Source organism: Dicentrarchus labrax, unplaced genomic scaffold, assembly GCF_905237075.1.
Source record: "Dicentrarchus labrax unplaced genomic scaffold, dlabrax2021, whole genome shotgun sequence".
NCBI lineage: Eukaryota > Metazoa > Chordata > Actinopteri > Moronidae > Dicentrarchus > Dicentrarchus labrax.
Genome location: NW_026136718.1, coordinates 8,041,936 through 8,060,347, shown reverse-complemented (window position 1 = coordinate 8,060,347; position 18,412 = coordinate 8,041,936). Strand labels below are relative to the sequence as shown.

Below are 18,412 nucleotides of genomic sequence, written 5' to 3'. Positions count from 1 at the left end.
AACTGACCTAAATTATTGATGGGGGGTGGTTGGGGGGCACAGCAGCTAACCAGTTGACTAGTTAAGAGCCCCCCTATTGTCTGCCAATGGAGTCATGTCTTCCCCGTGCAGAGGCTTCAGAATGACAATGGGTCGATAATCTTAAAACCAAAGATCATTTACATGAGAGGGGAGGCTGAATGATGGCAAACAGCTCTGCTTTGTGAGGAACAACAGTTTGGGAACACGATTTCAAGACTAAAAAACTAATTAGAGTGGTCTTAAAAAATATAAAACCACATAAGAACACAATGATGGATGTCTTTAAAGCGAGATAAACTCACTATCAAGTCCCAAGTGCGCACTCCGGGCATGCTATAAATCCCGACAAACATTTTTTTTTCTCAGGGTTGACAGATTACATCGTTGAATTCACGCGTGTTGGGATGAAGCACAGAGTGAGTAAAGCCAGCAGAGAGAGCTGGGGGGGAAAGCAGGGGAAAGATTGGAATCATTACCGAAGGAACGGGAAAAGTATTGAGACTCACCAGACGCGCTCAGGTCCAGGACACTTTGAAGGAGCAGGGCGATCCAGAGAGCGCAGGCTGGACATCTCCAGAGACGCTGGCTCGCCGCTGCCCGAGTTGGATACATTCCTCCGGCTCTGTGTTAAACCTTCGCCGGCTTTTCACATCCACTACACTCAAAATTTTAATTTCGAGCACCTCCAAAAAAAAAAAAATAAATACAGTGCCTTGATAACGTTGTGCGCTGTTTTCTTCTGCTCTTCCCAAAGCGCACCAAAAACCCTCTCGGTGAAAGAAGCAGGAGTCTGTAAGAAAGTTGTCTCCGGCTCTTCTGGTCTCTTTCCTCCTCGATGGAGCCCAGCTCACTTTTCCCCCTCACTGTCTCTCTCTCCAACTGAGCGCAATCCTTCCTACAAACTTCACTGAGAGACTTGTGCCCATAGGAGCCACATGGCTCTGATTAGCCATGTGTCGCCACCCTGCGTTCACTGCAGGAACTGTCGGAGCAGAGGCCAGGAAGACATTTGAATTAGTGGGGGAAAAGCAGCCTTTTTGGGGCCAAACAAGTCCTGAGAACAATTTAAATTTTCAAGTCTAAAGTTCTGAGGAAGGTTGTGTGTTACAGTCGAAGAGCTATTAAATGGATATATTAGTGTATTTAAAGGTCCAGTGTGTAACATTTAGGAGGATCTATTGGCAGAAATTTAATATAATCATACATCAAAGCATCATTTCACAACTCTTATTGTATACCATTTGGAAAAAATACGGTGGTGACCTCAGTGGTGGGAACAGCCATGCTCACCAGAGGTGGCAATACTCATACAATAGTAAGAGTACTCAGTACCGGTGAGTATTGACCTATTTCAGGCACTTTAGTCACCTTAAAATAAGGAACCTTGTGTTCTCGTTACCTTAGAATGTGCCAGTTTTATCTCCAAAGGAGAGTGGGGCATTTTGCATTTTTCACAAGTTTTGTGGCCACTGTAGTTTCTCTGACAGGTTTGGAAGGGAAGCAGTATTGCAATCTGCAACTTTACTGATAGAATCCACTACATTTTTTGGTGAAGAATAAACTTTCCATCTCTGTCTTTGTGGCTAAAAGTAAAAGTTGATGTAGCAATGTGTAGCTAGAGCAACTAGACATGATGACTCCGATACAAAAAAATGGCAAATTTTAGAGAAATGGCATGAGTAAACAAGTAGGCCTACAACCAAATATGAAAAAAATAATTATTTTGAACTTTAAGATAAGTGTTTGTTATGCCCATTGCATTCCCAAACCTAATTATGAGCAAAAATTCAATTAAGTAACCTGAAGAAGGCTTCTCAGTTCCCTGCAGGCTGAGGGGCACTAAGCAGCCACTTTGTTCAGGCTGTCTCTGGTACATTTATCTGGTGATTTACAAGGTCCAGTATTTACGAGGAGGAAAATATTCTCTAATGAAAAAATCACTAAAGTATACTAATAATGAATTCAGGGAATGTGAATAGTGAATCCAGCATGGCCTTATACATTATTATACTTATACTTGATTGCACTACTTATATTTCTGAGAATATTCTAATCAGGGTTAACTAATTATATAGCACCCACTACATTATTTATTTTCAGAAAATAATCTCTGTACCACACAATACATTTAGCCACTATGTTCAGTATCGGTTTGTTTAAAGATATTTAAACAGTGTCATTGGGGTACTGCTACCTGCTTATAGAAAGGTCTGTGTTCAACTGCACATTCTCATTTTGCTAAAATACAGTGCAAAGTGATGTGAATTAATAAATAAGTGTTAATGGAGCTGTATTTAACTCTCTGGATTATCTGATAATGATCCATCTGGAGTTAATTAGATGATCACATGTGGTGGTAGTGACTTTTAGCAAGTAGATTTACCTTTTTATAATAATTACATGAATTACCCACCATATTAAAACCATATCCAAAAGTTTAACTCATTGAACTTTGATTTCCATCCCTGCATTACATGCATAAAGACAGATGCACGAAGGAAAGGAAAGGAGCGTAAAAAGAAGAGAATAAAGTTTCTTGTGCTGTGAACAATCATGCCTGCAGACATGTTTAACTACAGCTACACACACACACACACACACACACACACACACACACACACACACTGCATACACACCCCTTTATACAATTATTAATTCCAGAACCTTACAGCATTATTAACCCAACTCACCTTTTCCTCTATAACTCCACACCTTGTTTCATTTTACTCGACTCCCTTCTGGATTTTGACACATACTTTGTCTCTGCATGTGTGTCTGCACACACAGAGCACTTTGAAAGACTCATACCGGCATTTTTGGGACAGGAAAAGAATGGTAGCAATTTAGCATCTCCGGTTCTCCCATATTGTGACCTACCCCTGCTCATTAGAGGGAAATATCATCCTCTCTGAAGTATGTTTTGATTTAACTGTTACAGAGTACAGAAATAGCACGTATGAATAATGCTTTAGACTGGATTATTTTCCGATTGAAGATCTGTGAGAGGGTGCAGTGGGCTGCTCACGAGTGTCAGGGCTTCACCTCTGATTTCCCTGCTCCTTGTCAGGCCCAGGGGTCCAGGATATGGTCCATGGAGATGGTTATGAACTCCTAAACAAAACCTTCCCTCCCTTCGTCTCCTCTCTCTGCATACATGTCATCCCTGGAGAGATGCTGCTAACCAGAGCTTAGAGATAACACAGCATAAGCTTCCTGCATACCATGAGATAGGATAAGGGTGTGTCCGAGAGTGTGTGCTGTGGGGAGTAAAACCTTAAATTTTCCAGATTTTGGTCAATAGGTGTCTGTGATCGTTCAAGAATTCCTACCGTATACTGTATCTTATCACATCTTTGCAGGGACGGTCCACCGTGAGTTGAATGGTTAAGGAAATTAAGAATATGGTAATTATGAGGGTTGAGGGACACAACGCAGTAGGATGCGATAGCTGCCAAAGGTCTGATCAAAACCAGGGCTGCAGTCAATTCAAACAATTCAACATGTAAACAGAGACTGCAGTTCATTTGCTAATGATGATTAAGCGTTATAGGTCTCACTTAAATAGGTTGGACATAACAATTCTTTAATGCCAGAGGTTGTGATTTTGAAAAGTGGATATTTAAAGAATATAATTCTTCTTGACTTAATTGAACTGGAAGTGAAATTGGCCAAACATCATAATATGTACTGAAGTCTTCAAGGACTAAAAGTGGTTTAAGTTCATATTTCTTCTTTTGGACCACAGAGGAAAAAGAGGCACACCAAAAGTGTGTGAGATTGCATGTGCAGACGTGGCATTATTTCACATAACATTTCAATCAACACAACAAAGGGCTTTTGTGCTCCAGTGATATCACGCAGAGAGCAAATTCAAACAGAATAACTCTAAATAACTGTCAAACCAAATGAAATTGGGCATGACTGATTACAGTTGGGAGAAATGTGTGAAGTGATGTACATCATATGTCAACTGTGTTTCTTACTGAGGCACCCCTTTCAAAATTTGCTGTTTAAGCAGCCAAATGAATTTAACCTAAGCTGTGTTTAGGTGGTTTTCTCTGTAATAAGGAGCGGAAGGGGTCTCGGAGGGGGAAGACCTCACCACTGGGCCGATCAAGTAGCAAGATTATTTCTGACATTGGCCTATTTTCCCTCCTTGATGTCAATCGACTTCATTTTGCTTAAAGTAGGATATGATTATTAAAATTGCAACCATGCATGGTGAAAGTCATCTTACTTTCATGGTGGAGTGGATTAGGGTTCTGAAGGTCTCTTTGAAGAGCAGATCCCTGAGGATTTCTCCAGCGGCCACAGCACATGGACAGGGAGGCCCTTTGTTACAAAGTTGGCAATGATGTCTGAGTCAATAAAAGAGAATGAAAGGATGAGGGTGATGATGGCCTTTTAAAAAAATATCTGCCACATCTCCCCAGTATTTTCTACGTTTCTTCAAAACCTTGTATCTATCTCCTTTCCTTCACATCCTTAAATGAATAAAATAATTTGTACATTTGCATGAAAATGTGCTAGCATTTTGTGCATTCTTCAATCAGTGGAAGGGTTTCCGTCCCAGTTGAGACATATTAAATGGCTAAGGACAGTATTGGCCATACTGCATCTTTTACATCCACCCCACCCACGCCTGTCCAACCTCCATCTCGGTCAAAATCAGAGTTTAACTCTGCTACATATTGCATTTTCATGGGCTTGGTTTTCAAATGCCTGTTGCACTGTTACTCTATTCCCACGAGGTGTTTTTTGGAACAAACTATTACAGTCAGTACTAATATATAACAAACGCAGGATAGAGGGAACTTTTCCACGCCAATACTGTAGTCTCCCCAAATTAAAAGAAAAGGAAATCTTCACTGAGACCAGGCAATTCTTGTGGGTTTCGGATACGGTTTTACAGAAAACACATTGAAAACTGAAAAAAAGTAGGGCTTCACAATACAGTAAATCATATTGCACTTCTTTTGACAGATATTATGATTTCAATACGATCCACAATTTTCATTTTCATTGAAAAAATGATTAAAATCATGATGATGTAACATTTATTGGGGTTTGTACCAAACAAACGAATGTTTTCTTACATCTGGAGAGCTAGATTTGAAGGCCAGTGCATCTCTGCAACACTACAGTACATCATTATAATGCTGTTTCGTCACACATTTTACCGTTATCAAAAATTGCAGCCTTTGATCTTTTGATAATGCACTTGGCCATATTTCAGTTTTGATAATTTTTTTGATTAACTGTGCAGACCCATGCCAAAATATGTAATTTCCTGAGATTCAGTTCAAAAACCTTGCTAAAACCTTTTAAATAAAATAGATACATGTACACACTACTGCTAAAGCAACTTTATATTCTCCCATTGTTCTCTACAAGGCCTCCACATATGTGAAGTTTCAGGCAGCAGAACAATAATTACTTGCAGTTGCAGCACATGGAACACACAATACATCATTGGGTTTGATTGTGTACTACATATTGTTTGTATTTTTAGTGCAGCACATATGGAATGGGGATAAGTAAAGCAATAAGAGAACAGCTTTTTTGTTGTTGAACAAATCAGCTTGATTTCAAGTTTAAGGCTCTGACAAAAATGCGTTGTTGGCTGCCAACAGTATACAACACATTTTTAACATGTTGAGAATTTCTGGTACTGTATAAAATCTAAATATCCAGTTTCTCTTTCATTTCAATTCCTAGGAAAGGTCCAAATAGTTTCCCCATTAAACACACACTTCAGAGCACAATGGGCCATAGAAGTGTGGTGTTTCCTGGCATATTTGTCTTCTTATTGACTGAGAGCCAGAGGAAGGATGGATGAGAGGACATGAAGCAGCCTCCACACTTCTTGCTTCGACTGTGTGGTCAGAAATGTTCCAACTCATCTCGTCCCATTGCTGAACAGTTTTTATGGCCTCACACATCATCCTATACACTACGGCTCCAGACACAGAAAATTGTGAGTGTTAAGATGTTGATGACTCATGTGGAGCCTCTACATCTATTATTTCCAGGTTTTTTGGGATTGCCTGAGACTTTGTTAACCTCGCACACCCTGTCAAAGCTTGTTCATGTCCTTGTGGACGAGCTCAAGGTGATATTTTGTTTTAACAAGACAGACAAGTATAAGTTCCCTGTTTTCTAGCTTTGGCTCAACATCATTCACAAGTCCAAAAGCCAGCAGATTGAGTAATTTTAAACTGAGTGGCATTTGCTGGTATAGTTGACAGGATTTCTGTGTTACATGCCCAGTTGGAAGGCTGCAATGTTGTAGTGTATTTTGCTATTTTACAATACAGTTACCAATAGACCTTTTTCACAGCAGCCATTTCGACATGAAATAGTAGGGTAAACACAGGTGTTACCAATGATACTAATTAAGGTTCTGTTCCATTCAGGTCAAACAGAGGTAAAGTGCTGCTATTGTGCATGTAGGGTCACTGAAGGCTCTAAAGGGAACACAACCTTAAATACTGTCATTAGTAATACTGTGTTTATTTCATGCCAAATGAAATGCTGCTGTAGCCTCCTTTACTCAGTTTTTCCAGTGTTAATTAGTAATGTGAACTTTTCAACGAGTATAAGGAAAATAAAAAAAATTGATGAATCATAGCTTTGTATTACAAAAAATGTAACTGGTGTTTGACCTCATTCACGGCAGCCATTTTAATTGTCGGGTAAATACAGGCTTTATCAATGCTGCTCAATGATCCATTTAGTGTAGCAGAGCCTTTCCAGTGAGCCAACATGCACAATATCAGCACCCTGACTCTGTTTGACCTGAATAGAACAGAACTCGTGTCATTGATAACACCTGTATTTACCCTATTTCATGTCAAAATGGCTGTTGTTGTTGTTGTATTGCCCCCGAATGCCCCAGAGTCACTGGCTACAGATTTGTATTAACTTATAAACTTATATATTGTATTGTATTGCCTGCTGTTAGGGCCTTATAAAATTATATGTTTGTTTGAGCACACACTAGAGCACAACATCAACATGAAAAGGGCAGTTACTTGTGGGTCCTGCTTGCTTGAAGGGTCTTGAAGTTGGTGTGTCAAAAACTAGCTTTAAAACCGCTCTGCTTACATGGTACATAACCCTAAATAAATTTGTTTAATCAGAAAACCACACAGCAAACTTGGAGCCATGAGAAGCTTCAGCCCAGGAACACTGTACACAGTGCACAGAGAGGGGGTGCCATCAGAATTGTATTTTTCCCTTGTGCCCACAATAAGGTTATTTCAACCGCCAGTGAGGATATGGTGGTTGTCATCACCATATCCTCACTGGCGGCATCCTGAAGGAAAAGCAACCCTAAAAATTCTAACCATGAGTGATAACATTAAACGGGAATTGAATTGATAGTTTTGGAAGGATAAGTAGTAATAAGAAGTATTTAATGTTGTCAGGTGTTACAGAAGCTTCACTTTTCCTAATTCTAATACTCTATCACTTGACACAGAAAATTGTGTGTAAGCAAAGGAAAAGACTAACCACAAGAACCAGAGGAGTAAAACCTGACTGCTCGCTGCACAGCCACAGCTTATGCTTTCCTTCATCCTCATTTGAGGACTTTGAGAATGATGTCTTTGTCTGCGGCGTTGCCCTCCTCTTGCAGGAGAGCAATGAACAGTCCGCTCTAAAAACACAAGGCCCCATGCCAGCTCCAGAAAAAGCCATTTGGACATCTAATAGCTGCGAGCAGGCCAGCTTAATGTAAGCCTTATTGTGATTACCTGATGTAATGACAGCCAATCCAAATACAGCCTGTAAGCCATTACGAGCCGCACAAGAGGAACACATTATGTATTGCACTATGTCAACCTGACAGGGTCTGAACAATGCAACATGAAAAGTTTCCACCCTGTTATTGTGACTCTGAGAGGAATAGAGGAACTGTTATACATCCCAAATGCCACAGACTGTACCTTTTGAAGGTTGGCAATAGGCCTTAACAGCCCTACCCTCAGTCTTAATGTAAACAGATAAAAGATTTGAAACGTTTATTTGGAACTAGCTCCTAATAGTCGACAATGTCATTTGAAATGTGTCTTAAAGCTTGAGTCAATAAAATTACAGGAAAGGTAAAATAGCAGTAACGTTAACGTCATAGATCAAACCTTTTTGAAATATCTGTGAGATAAAAAAATAACTTGAATGGTCAATTAGTTCCAGCTCAGGAACCTTTATTATTTACCATGTGATTTTGTTTAGTTTTTTTTTTTTTTTTGGGGGGGAATTAGTGCAAACAGGTGGAGCTGTTTGTGTTGGTCAGTATGAATAACACTGACATGCCTGACAGAAATTGGCCAGAAAATGTGCCATCTGTGATGGAGGTTAATTTTCCCTTTTGTGTTTAGAGAGAAACCCACGAGCATTCCCTGTGCTGCTTGTGGGTGCACCTGATTTTCCACCCCATCATTCCTACTAACGAATACGCAGCCAATTTACGTCCAGATATAGCAGTGTGTGAGGAAAAGGTTGACACCAATCCAACACCTGTAGAATGTCAAATGGTGTAAGCTGCCTCAAACATCATTGACGTGTTTCCCTCGTGAAAAATTACATTTCAAAGCATTAAACGAAAAATCTGTTTCAGCTCTTGTCTGTTTGTCTTCAGATATAGCCCGCGGGATCCCCCGACCTCCTGACACTTTATAACTCTAATCATTAATCAGGATTACAATGACTATCTCATTACACAAGAAGACTTGCAAGGGAGGGAGAGAATTCATCAGTTTATGATTCTCTGCTTGCCTCAGGAATGTCTTTGGAGGGGTATTGACTTTTTTGAAGCACTTTATTCTCTTGGAGGCTTCTCCTACAATCTTTGCATTTATCTAGAATAATTCCCAGACTGAAAAGAAGTCATTAATACTACCGCACGCACGCACGCACACTTGTTTCCGTCTCTTGTGAGTGCTTGCTTTTACACAATTATACCCGTCTAAAACACACAGCAAAAGCTGGTCTATTGATGCAAAGGTACAGTATTTATAAATACTTTTGTGTATTGTGAGTTTGTGTGCCTAAACCAGACATCTGCATATGAATTAATTACATTAGAAAGTCCAGGGTGTAGGATTTAGTGGCATGTAGCGGTGTAGATCACAACTCCGTAGCTTCACCCTCCCCTTCCAAGCACGAAGGAGAAACTACGGTGGCCACAAACATCCCTACCTAGAGCCAGTGATTGGTTTGTCCCTTGTGGGCTACTGCAGAAACATGGTGGGCTCCATGGAAGGCTCATTTTAAAAGGTAACAAAAAAAACGATTCCTATATTCAGGTGGTTATACACGGATGAAAACATACCTGAATGAACATTAGATTATATTTCTGCCAACGGAGCCTCCTATATATTACACACTTTAACTATTGTGTAGCCAGAAATTAAAAAAGAAAAAAACAGATTTAAAACATGACCAGGGTAGTTCTTTTATGTAAGGTTATTTTATTAATGGTGGATGTGTTAATTCTCAAGGCTTTAGCTGTGGTTTATGGTTCAGGTCAAGAGGCTATTTAAGTGGTTTTGGAGAACAGGAGGGAAGGGGAAGGCACCAGGTCAGTGAGGGAAATGTGAGGTGAGGTTGCCCCAAATTGCTGATTTATTGGCCAGTTTGGCAGTTTCTCCTTTTAATGATATCGTTCAGGAACTGATCTGGACAATAAAATAAACATGGTTTCTGAAATTAGGCACATTCAATTTAAGTTGTTCAGTCCACTTTTGAATCTTTAAATTGTGTTTCCCTTAATTCACATTAATAAAATATGCCACAACTGTGACAGAAGTTCTCTTGTTTCTAATGCCTAATCTTTTTTTACAAATTTGTATGAGCATGTGACAACATGTCTTTATGTCTGGCAGGTCACTCCTCAGGCTGATTTTCTCCAATGTTTTAAAGAAACCCTCAACAGTGGCAGTGGTTAACTTTCAGTTTAGGATAAATCAAGAGCTCCTCATGTATTTTCTTGTTTTCAACCTGCATGTTGAGTTTCAGTTTTTCATCCAGTTCTGTTTAAAAGAGGGCCAGGAACTGAAGCCAGAACAGCATTCAAGGGCAGCTTCACCCCAGAGAGAGCGGAGGTATCCTGTTGCTGAGGGTGAGTGGAGGCAGTGTGGCAGAGGAATCATGTGATCACAGTGGGGCCAGTGCGTCCAGTCGTCTCTTGGAGCTGAGAGACCTTCAGGGCGATGTCTACCAGGGGGGCCAGCATCACCTGTACAGAGGCAACACAAAACACACACACACACACACACACACAACACATGACTTCCTGTACAGGGTCATACTGTTCTCACACATCCTCCAATACATTCATTTTCTTATAGCCTGGTTTGTGTATTGCCTGCTGGTTAGGGCCATTTTTTCTCATTTTTTTTATATATATGAATTTTATTACAGTTGATGAAGTAATAGTTGTCATTTTGTGGAATACACTTATTCACGTTCTTGCTGAGAGTTGATCTCATATCTGTTCACTAAATATGGAGCTATACAGCCAGTAGCTAGTTAGCTTAGCTCAGCACAAAGACTGGAAACCAGGGAAAATACCTATTGTAGTTTTGTTCAAAGCGAGTTACCTAACATAAATGGCAGCTAGCTGCATCTTCACATTCATCATACAGAAATGAGAGTGGTATTAATCTTCTTGTGTAACTCTTAGCAAGAAAGCTAATTAGTGTACTTCCCAAAGTGTCAAATTATTATTATTTTATATAAACCATGCAATCATGTGAAGGAGCTGGTCATGCTTTTCCTTTGAGCTCCAGTTTGAACCCTATGAGCACAAATGTTGACTACCCTGGCCCAATGTCAGCTAAAGTAAACTTTGAGAAGGTTAACACAATATAATGACCATATTTCTCACACCAAAGCAAGCCAGAAAAAAGCAGAATAGTCTGGATTCACAAAACAACTGCTGTTGGCAGAAATGTTTGTTGTGCTTCCTCTTTCCTTCAAAAGAGTCTTATATCTTAAAGTTATCGCTCTTGGTGTGTAAATCAAACCTACCCAAAGTCAGCCAACTGAACCATTAACCCACTGGCCATTTATCTGTCAAGTTAAGATTCTGCAGCAATATGTTTCTGCTTATCTATTCGTTCATGGTGTGTAAGCACTGACGAAGATAAAGGGCTTGAGTATAACTTTTATTCACTTTTTTTGGTCTTGTCTCACATTCTTGTTCTACATCACCTCCCTGTCCACACCAGTCAAAAGGACTTTATGAAGTGTCTAGTTGGAACTCACACTCTTTATTATTCCCTTGTGCTGCATTTCCCTCTCTTCAGACTGGCCCTGATAAGCTGCCATAACTCAAGACTTGGCCAAACAACTCCATCATCTCCCATGTTGAATAGGAGCTCTGGAACTACTTTTTGGGGAGCTCCACCCAACACAAGCTGGCTGTCTTGTAGATTACGGATCATTCTGGCCAGCCTGAAGGATTTTGAATCCTGTGTGAGCTAAACCATGACTGCTGTAACCTACAAGGGGTGACAAACTATATTAATATCTTTATTCTTATTTTTCCTTTTTTTCTGTTATTTTTCATATACAGAAAAGAAAAACTGGTGCTGGTTCCAGGAATGTTTATTTTCCTATTTGATGACTTCATTTTCAAATCTGGATCTAGCTTGCTAGAATTACTCCTCATTGTCCTGACCTGTGGGTCCTGGTAAATCTTCTGGGGATCCTTCTCATAGCTGTCTATGTAGAGCCTGATGGTTGCTCCCGCGCTGCCTGTACCACTGAGACGGAAAATAATCCTAGAACCATCAGAGAAGATGATCCTGAGGCCCTGAGAGAGTGAGAGTGAGAAGAGAAAGACGGGGAAGAGATTATGATGAATGAAAACGTACAGTAACTGAAAGACCAGAGGAGGTAGAACCTATGAGGTGGAATAACACTGTTGCATGCTGGTAGTTATTCATTGGCCATGATCTCCTCTATATGACTTCATTATGTATTCAGTAAATTGTAAATAATTTGGAAAAAACTAAGGATTGATATATATAATTAGTAAACTTATTCATTGATTGGTTTATACATTCTGTGGATTAGATACATTTGTGTTTTTAGAAAAACTGCTGATTCATAGTGTGACTTCCTCTGTTACCTAAAACCAAAGTGGACTGAACAAACATCCCTCAAATATGAGCTTGAGCCCAACACTGTAAAAAACGCTTAAAGATCTTCGATAATGGACTACTACATCTGATGATAGATGGAAAACTAAGAGAAAACAGAATACATTTTTAACGGGCTCTGCCTTTCAGCCTCTCACCTGGTTTTTGGACACACTTCCGTCGACAGGGTCTGTGTAGGCAAAGTTGTCAGAGATAGCCACCTTGTAAGTCTTATCACCCGAGGATAACTTCTTGCCTACGAAGGATGGGTCGAACATTGCCTTCTCCAGATCCTTAATCATCTTGTTGGCAGCATCTGAGTCGACCTCCTCATAGTCGTACCTGGATGTGAAGTTGGACTTGGTTGATGCAAAAATATATTCTGGTGTCTAACTGGCATCATACAATTGCTGATTTTGGGTATAAGATATTAATTTGGTATAGGATAATAGTTTTAACCCTGATATGAAGGGATAGTAGTGATGGCTTGATTATTACTTTTTAAGATTTTACCTATTTGCAAAACTGGAAAAAAATGCTAATTTGGTAGCAATAATCATGGAAAAACTTTAAACCTTAAAAAGAGTGTCTTAAGACGACTACATGAATTAAACGTGTGTGGGCTTTTGTGTGGTGGAGTTCTCTTATTTACCACTAAGGGGTGCCAAAGTATCATTTGAGCAACTGACATCCCTGCATCATCCCAGTAGGTGTTTTTGCAACAGTTTCAACCAAAAAAAGTCTTTGGACCAACAGTTATTAAAAAAACATTCTTACCACTGGAAACATGAAATACTGCTCTTTTAGGACTCACATTTCATAAACCACTCTACAGGGATCATTCCTGACCTGGTGAAGAAGTTCCTGCCAAACTTCTGCCAGTGATCCTTCATGATGTCTTCCACGCTCTGTTTCCTGGTGGCTAAGATTGACAACCATGCGAGCACCGCCCACAAGCCGTCCTTCTCACGGATATGATCAGAGCCTAGTTGGTTTGCAGAAGGAGAAAAGAGGGAATGAGTGATTGCATGAATTAGGGGCTGATTTCATTTACTGGAGTTCTGGCTGCAAAAATTGGACGACATTCACTCACCTGTGCCGAAGCTCTCCTCTCCGCACAGTGAAAGTTTGCCAGCATCCATCAGATTCCCAAAGAACTTCCAGCCAGTTGGAGTCTCATACAGCTGCATCTGCAGAGCTTTAGCCACACTGGAACAAATTGGGACACACAATAAACCACATTAGAAAAATAACTCTTACTGAGTTCAGCACTGAGTTTACACTAGAAGAAAAACTTTAAAATTAGCTGTTTTGTCGTGTGGTTTTTACTTGTCCAGGGCTCCACTGGTCGGCATACTGCGGGCCAATCCCTTGACACCAGTCTTCTGGAAGTAAGGGATGCTGGTAATGTTGGCAGCGATGACAGCCACAGAGTCTGAGGGGTTCACGAAAAAGCCGTGTTTACCCAGCACCATGTTACGATCCTGAAAACAGGGACACAACAAGTGCCAACAGGGGTCAACAGCCACAAACACCACATTTAAGATTTACTTTCCTGAACTGTAGTAAATGGTTGTTAATTGGCAAGAGTCATCCCTGCTTGTGGAAGATGCTGAATCTCTATGGATGATGTTTTTAGATGTGCAGAGGTAAATGTGAAATTCTCCACAGTATTACTTGTATGAAAAGTATGGCTTCATAATTTTTGCATATTTATTACCAATTCTGTTATACAGGGCTCACAATTGGCAGCCTGCATGCTTGTAAAATGCCACATTGGGCTATTAAACCTAGCAACAACAAAAAATTAAACACATTGTTTTTTCCAGAGCTGATGATGGAAGTAGCTATAGAGTGAGCCATCTTGCTTCCTTCTCATCTCCGTTGAGAGCTGCACATGTGCAGTATCAATCTTAGACAAAGTTTATGAGCTGAAACACAAGCATGCATTTCAATTATCCTGGAAACAGGAGTTTAGTTAGGTGGCGTTCAGCGGTCAATGAGAGGTTCCAGGGGTCCAGAGAAAAAAAAATCACTATTATTTAACTGACTAGAAGTTAGCCCAATGAGAAAAAGTACAAGAATATTTGTGAATACTATTTAGCTCCTAGGTTTCACACTCTACAATCTACAGTATAGACAGCTGTGGAATAATTAAATCTTATCAGATGTGGTTACCTGAGACTACATCTTATCAAATACTGAACTACGGCCTGTTGGGTATCAATTTGGGGTCCTTGACAGAAAAAAGGTTGAGAACCACTGCGTTAGAGGATGTGGGCGAAGTTTACATTAACATTGAACCCTGTTATTTATTAAAATTTGGTCTGTTCCTTTCATGAAACATGAGAAAAGTGTCAAGGGAAAAGCTTGAGAAAAACAGCTAACTGAAAACATTCACTGTCCTCAATAAATTGCTGTGCCAAAGTCAAAATGAGTTCAGATCAGTCTCACACCAGGACCCAGGCCCATTATTTTGGTTACTGATGCTGGACGATTAAAAAGAAAAACTTCAAATTAAAAACCCTAATGGACCAGAGTTTATTAAATTCATTTTATGTGAGCTGACATCATAGATTCAAATCCAGTTCAAGAACTTCACAACTCAGCTCTCACCTCTCTCCATTATACTGTCTGATTAAACAGCTGTAAAACCCTCTTCCCAGAAATTGAAGTTGACTTACACCATCACCATCGAAAGCAGCTCCAAAGTCATATTCTCCTCCTTTCATGGTGTTGACCAGGTCGGCAGCGTAAGTCAAGTTGGGGTCAGGGTGGTGGCCCCCAAAGTCCTCCTGAGGGACACAGTTGACTGCAGAGTTGGCAGGAGAACCCAGCTCTTCACAGACTATCTTCTTCACATAAGGACCAACCACTGCAAGGACAGACAGTCTTTAAAAGGGGACTAATACGCTTTGCTAAACAATATCGCATAGTGCTAAATAATAAACAATGTAACTCCTTTAACTGTGACACCCTAAAATGTGATAAAAGACACTTAGCTTGGCTATAGTGAATGCCTTAAATATACAGCAATGTGTCTCATTTATTTTAATCTGGGGACCCATTTTCCACTGTCTCAATTTCCAAATCCAGTCTCTGCAATCTATTCTGGCTGTCACAAAGTTGTGCTGTGCTGTTTCCTACCTCCGTGCATAGCATCCAGGCGGACGTTAATGTGGCTGGCTCCAGAGAGAAGCTCCTTTAGTGCAGCAAAATCAAAGATGCCCCTTAGCATCTCAGCATAGGCCTCCACAGAGTCCACAATCTCCACTAGGACAAACAAAGAGGAAACAGAGCACAATTAAGATAGCAGCAGATGTCAAGAAGAAAGACTTAATAATTATCCATCCATCCATGGTATACATTTTCAGCCCTGACATCAAAGAAATAAATGCACTGCCATAAACTATTTCACTTTCAAGTGAGATCGGGACTCTGCTGTCACTGTACCTGTGAAGGGCTTGAAAGTTTCTACTTCAAAGGTCTGTTTGCCGATTTTGGACAGATCCACTTTCAGCTCTGGGCAGATGTGATACTCCTGCAGGCTTTTGCTGATGTCAAATATTTTGTTTGTGATGCCCTCTGGAGCAGGTCCTGGGGACAAAGTAAAAGGCCGGTGAGAAAATGATTTACCGACAAATACAGATGATGATTCGGCCCAAAAAAATGATTCCATGCACATTTCTCCTCATTGCTTATTGTGTAACATGTTAGGCAGAAGTCCTTTAGGGTCTGACAACTGAAGCTCACTAGACTGCACAGTCCAGTCTCACCTCCACTGGAGATGTTGTACTTAATGCCAAAGTCTCCATTGGGGCCTCCAGGGTTGTGGCTGGCTGTGAGGATAATGCCCCCCACTGCCTTTATCTTGCGGATCACACAGGAGACTGCTGGGGTGGACATGATGCCATTCTGACCAATCACCAGATGGCCAATCTGCAGGAGGAAATATAAATACACAGGGACACACAAATCAATGCACACACATACAGGCAAAGACAGCATGAATATGCTAGGTTTGGGGACAGTATGTTTAGATTTATTGATTATGATTAAGGCTCTACATGTTAATGCTTGCCGTTAGTGAACTGCCACATTTTTCTCACACTTCCTTGATTTGAGTCAGGTATTGCTTAACCTCGATGAAAGCGCAAAGCTTATCATGTCATTGTTACCTTGGTTGCAGTCACTGACAGTTAGTAAATCAGAGAGTAAGTTATGATTGAGATACTGACACAATCTTGTCTTTACCTTCAGTATTTATTGGTAATAATGTGAAATATCCACTTTAAGGATACCATTGCTTCATATTCAGCAAAAGTCCTAAAATGCACACAGGAGACATAGTACATATAAGAAGTAGAATAAGTGTATCTTATAGACGATTATTTTTAAAATTGTGTCACTATCTTGGTCCAGGAATTTCTATTTAAACATGCAACGGTTTGCTTTGTGTAAACATATGAACAGAAGTACCCCTGTCTGTGCAACCGGGCATTGACAGTTTCTCCACTTCTTCATTTCCTAACATCAACCACTTGTGGAGAAACTATGAAACATAGCAGACTTCATCTTTTTGCAACTTTAACCTACTGGCATCACCCTGCATTTACTAATAATCGTTGCAGTAGCTTCACAGGAAGCAGAGTGGCCATCTCATAAGAGAGCAGATCACAGACAGCAAAGAGAATACCCTGTCCATGCCTGCAGCTGTCTCTACTACAGTTGAGATAAGGAGGCATTAGATGGTAACATGCTCATAGTGTCAAAGAAAACAAAAATATACTGTGCTATGTATTTATTCCTGCACCGTGCAGCTCTGATCTATGCTACAGACATATGCAGAGGCAACGTGACTGGCTGCACGTTGCATGTCACGCCCCCCCTCCCCTCCTTGCCTGAAGTCTCTTCAGTAACACCAGAGTGAATGCAGCCAGTGGCATCTCACCACAGCTCATTATGAAACAGCACTGCGTTATGGCTGTAATGCTTCCTTTAAAACACTGTTTCTGCACATTTGTAAAACTGTGCAAGATTAAACCCTTAACCTAAGTCTTTTAATCTGCTAAAATCTTAAATCTCTTACAGTAAAGCAAAGAAGTTGCAGTGTAGTGTCGGTATATGGCGTTAAATGTCAAAGGTGATAGTGTTGATATTCAAGTGGCCTCCTGCGTGCTCTTTATCCAAAAGATCACCGCGGTCATGTTGGCATCGCAGTAAGGAAAACGCAGACGGGTGCAGACGACACCTGCACCTCATGAGAGTCGTCGAGTAGATTTCCACGAACACAACCTTAATGATAAATCATCAGACCAATGTCTAATATCAAGACATGGCAAGTAGAGGCAGGAATGCCATCATTTCTCCAACTGTCTTCCTTGTCATGCCAAAGGAAGGGAAGGGGGGAAGCTTGCAACAGCATGTAACTTAAGCTTTATATTATTTTTTTATAACAATGCATCACTTAAATAAAATGTGACTGAATACGTTTGAATCTTAAAAAAATAAAATAAAAAAGGGTTTAACCACACCTGTTATTGCACAATGACTGTATCTTGGGATGTTAACGTTAATACATTAGTGACTTATTTTGGGTACTTTCGTTACAAATAACCAATACTCGACCTCTCCTGTTAGGTAACTAGATAAAATAGCTACAATAGCCCATAAAATACCACACAGTACGAAAAATGTAAGTATGTGTAACGTTAAATTTAAAAAAAATGATACAGAAGTTGACAAAACTTGACGCTGACTTGCTAGCTGAGTCTGTTGGTGTATTTTTAGCTAACTTAGCTAGCTTGCTAGCACACAGAGGAAGAGGAGGAGGAGGAGGAGGAGGAGGGAGACAGAGCTGCCCTGCAAAGGTGAACAATTCTCCTACTGACTGACCCCGTTGGCAGCAGCAATCTGGACGATCAACTGAATCGCGTCTTTCATGAAAAACCTGCCATCTCCTCCCACCACCAGAGAGGCAGCCTGGCGCTCGGCAGGCTCGATGACAGAGATAATGCTCTGGATGAAGTTCTCCGCATAGTGCTGGTTCTGCTGGAACACCGTGACCCGCTTCCTCAGCCCGCTCGTCCCGGGCTTCTGGTCCGTGTACGGCTTGGTCTTGACTGTCGTTATTTTCACCATGTTTGACCCCCCAGTGAGCACCTATGGTCGCCCCGTGTGATCCGCAGTCTGGCCCGATGAGGAGGCGACTGCAGTGGCGGAGCGGCCACACGTACACACCG

General features: G+C 40.7%; 2 protein-coding genes across 3 annotated transcripts in view; both read right to left on the bottom strand.

The window, feature by feature from the left end:
• ror1 (receptor tyrosine kinase-like orphan receptor 1) overlaps positions 1-925 on the bottom strand; it is a 124,279-nt gene extending 123,354 nt beyond the window's left edge. For both annotated transcript variants that reach the window (XM_051376171.1, XM_051376172.1), the window contains exon 1: positions 528-925. In XM_051376171.1, the coding sequence (XP_051232131.1) occupies positions 528-633 (106 nt within the window). In that variant the 5' untranslated portion in view covers positions 634-925. The remainder of the gene's footprint in view (positions 1-527) is intronic.
• An 8,549-nt stretch (positions 926-9,474) lies between these two features.
• Positions 9,475-18,403, bottom strand: pgm1 (phosphoglucomutase 1). Its single transcript, XM_051376177.1, has 11 exons — positions 18,066-18,403; positions 15,947-16,109; positions 15,624-15,767; positions 15,318-15,443; positions 14,855-15,045; positions 13,500-13,654; positions 13,264-13,379; positions 13,020-13,155; positions 12,329-12,512; positions 11,708-11,842; positions 9,475-10,261 (listed from the first exon to the last, which is right to left on the bottom strand). The coding sequence occupies exons 1-11, from the start codon at positions 18,309-18,311 to the stop codon at positions 10,172-10,174; spliced, it is 1,686 nt and encodes a 561-aa protein (XP_051232137.1). The 5' UTR covers positions 18,312-18,403; the 3' UTR covers positions 9,475-10,171.
• Between the last annotated feature and the right edge of the window lie 9 nt (positions 18,404-18,412).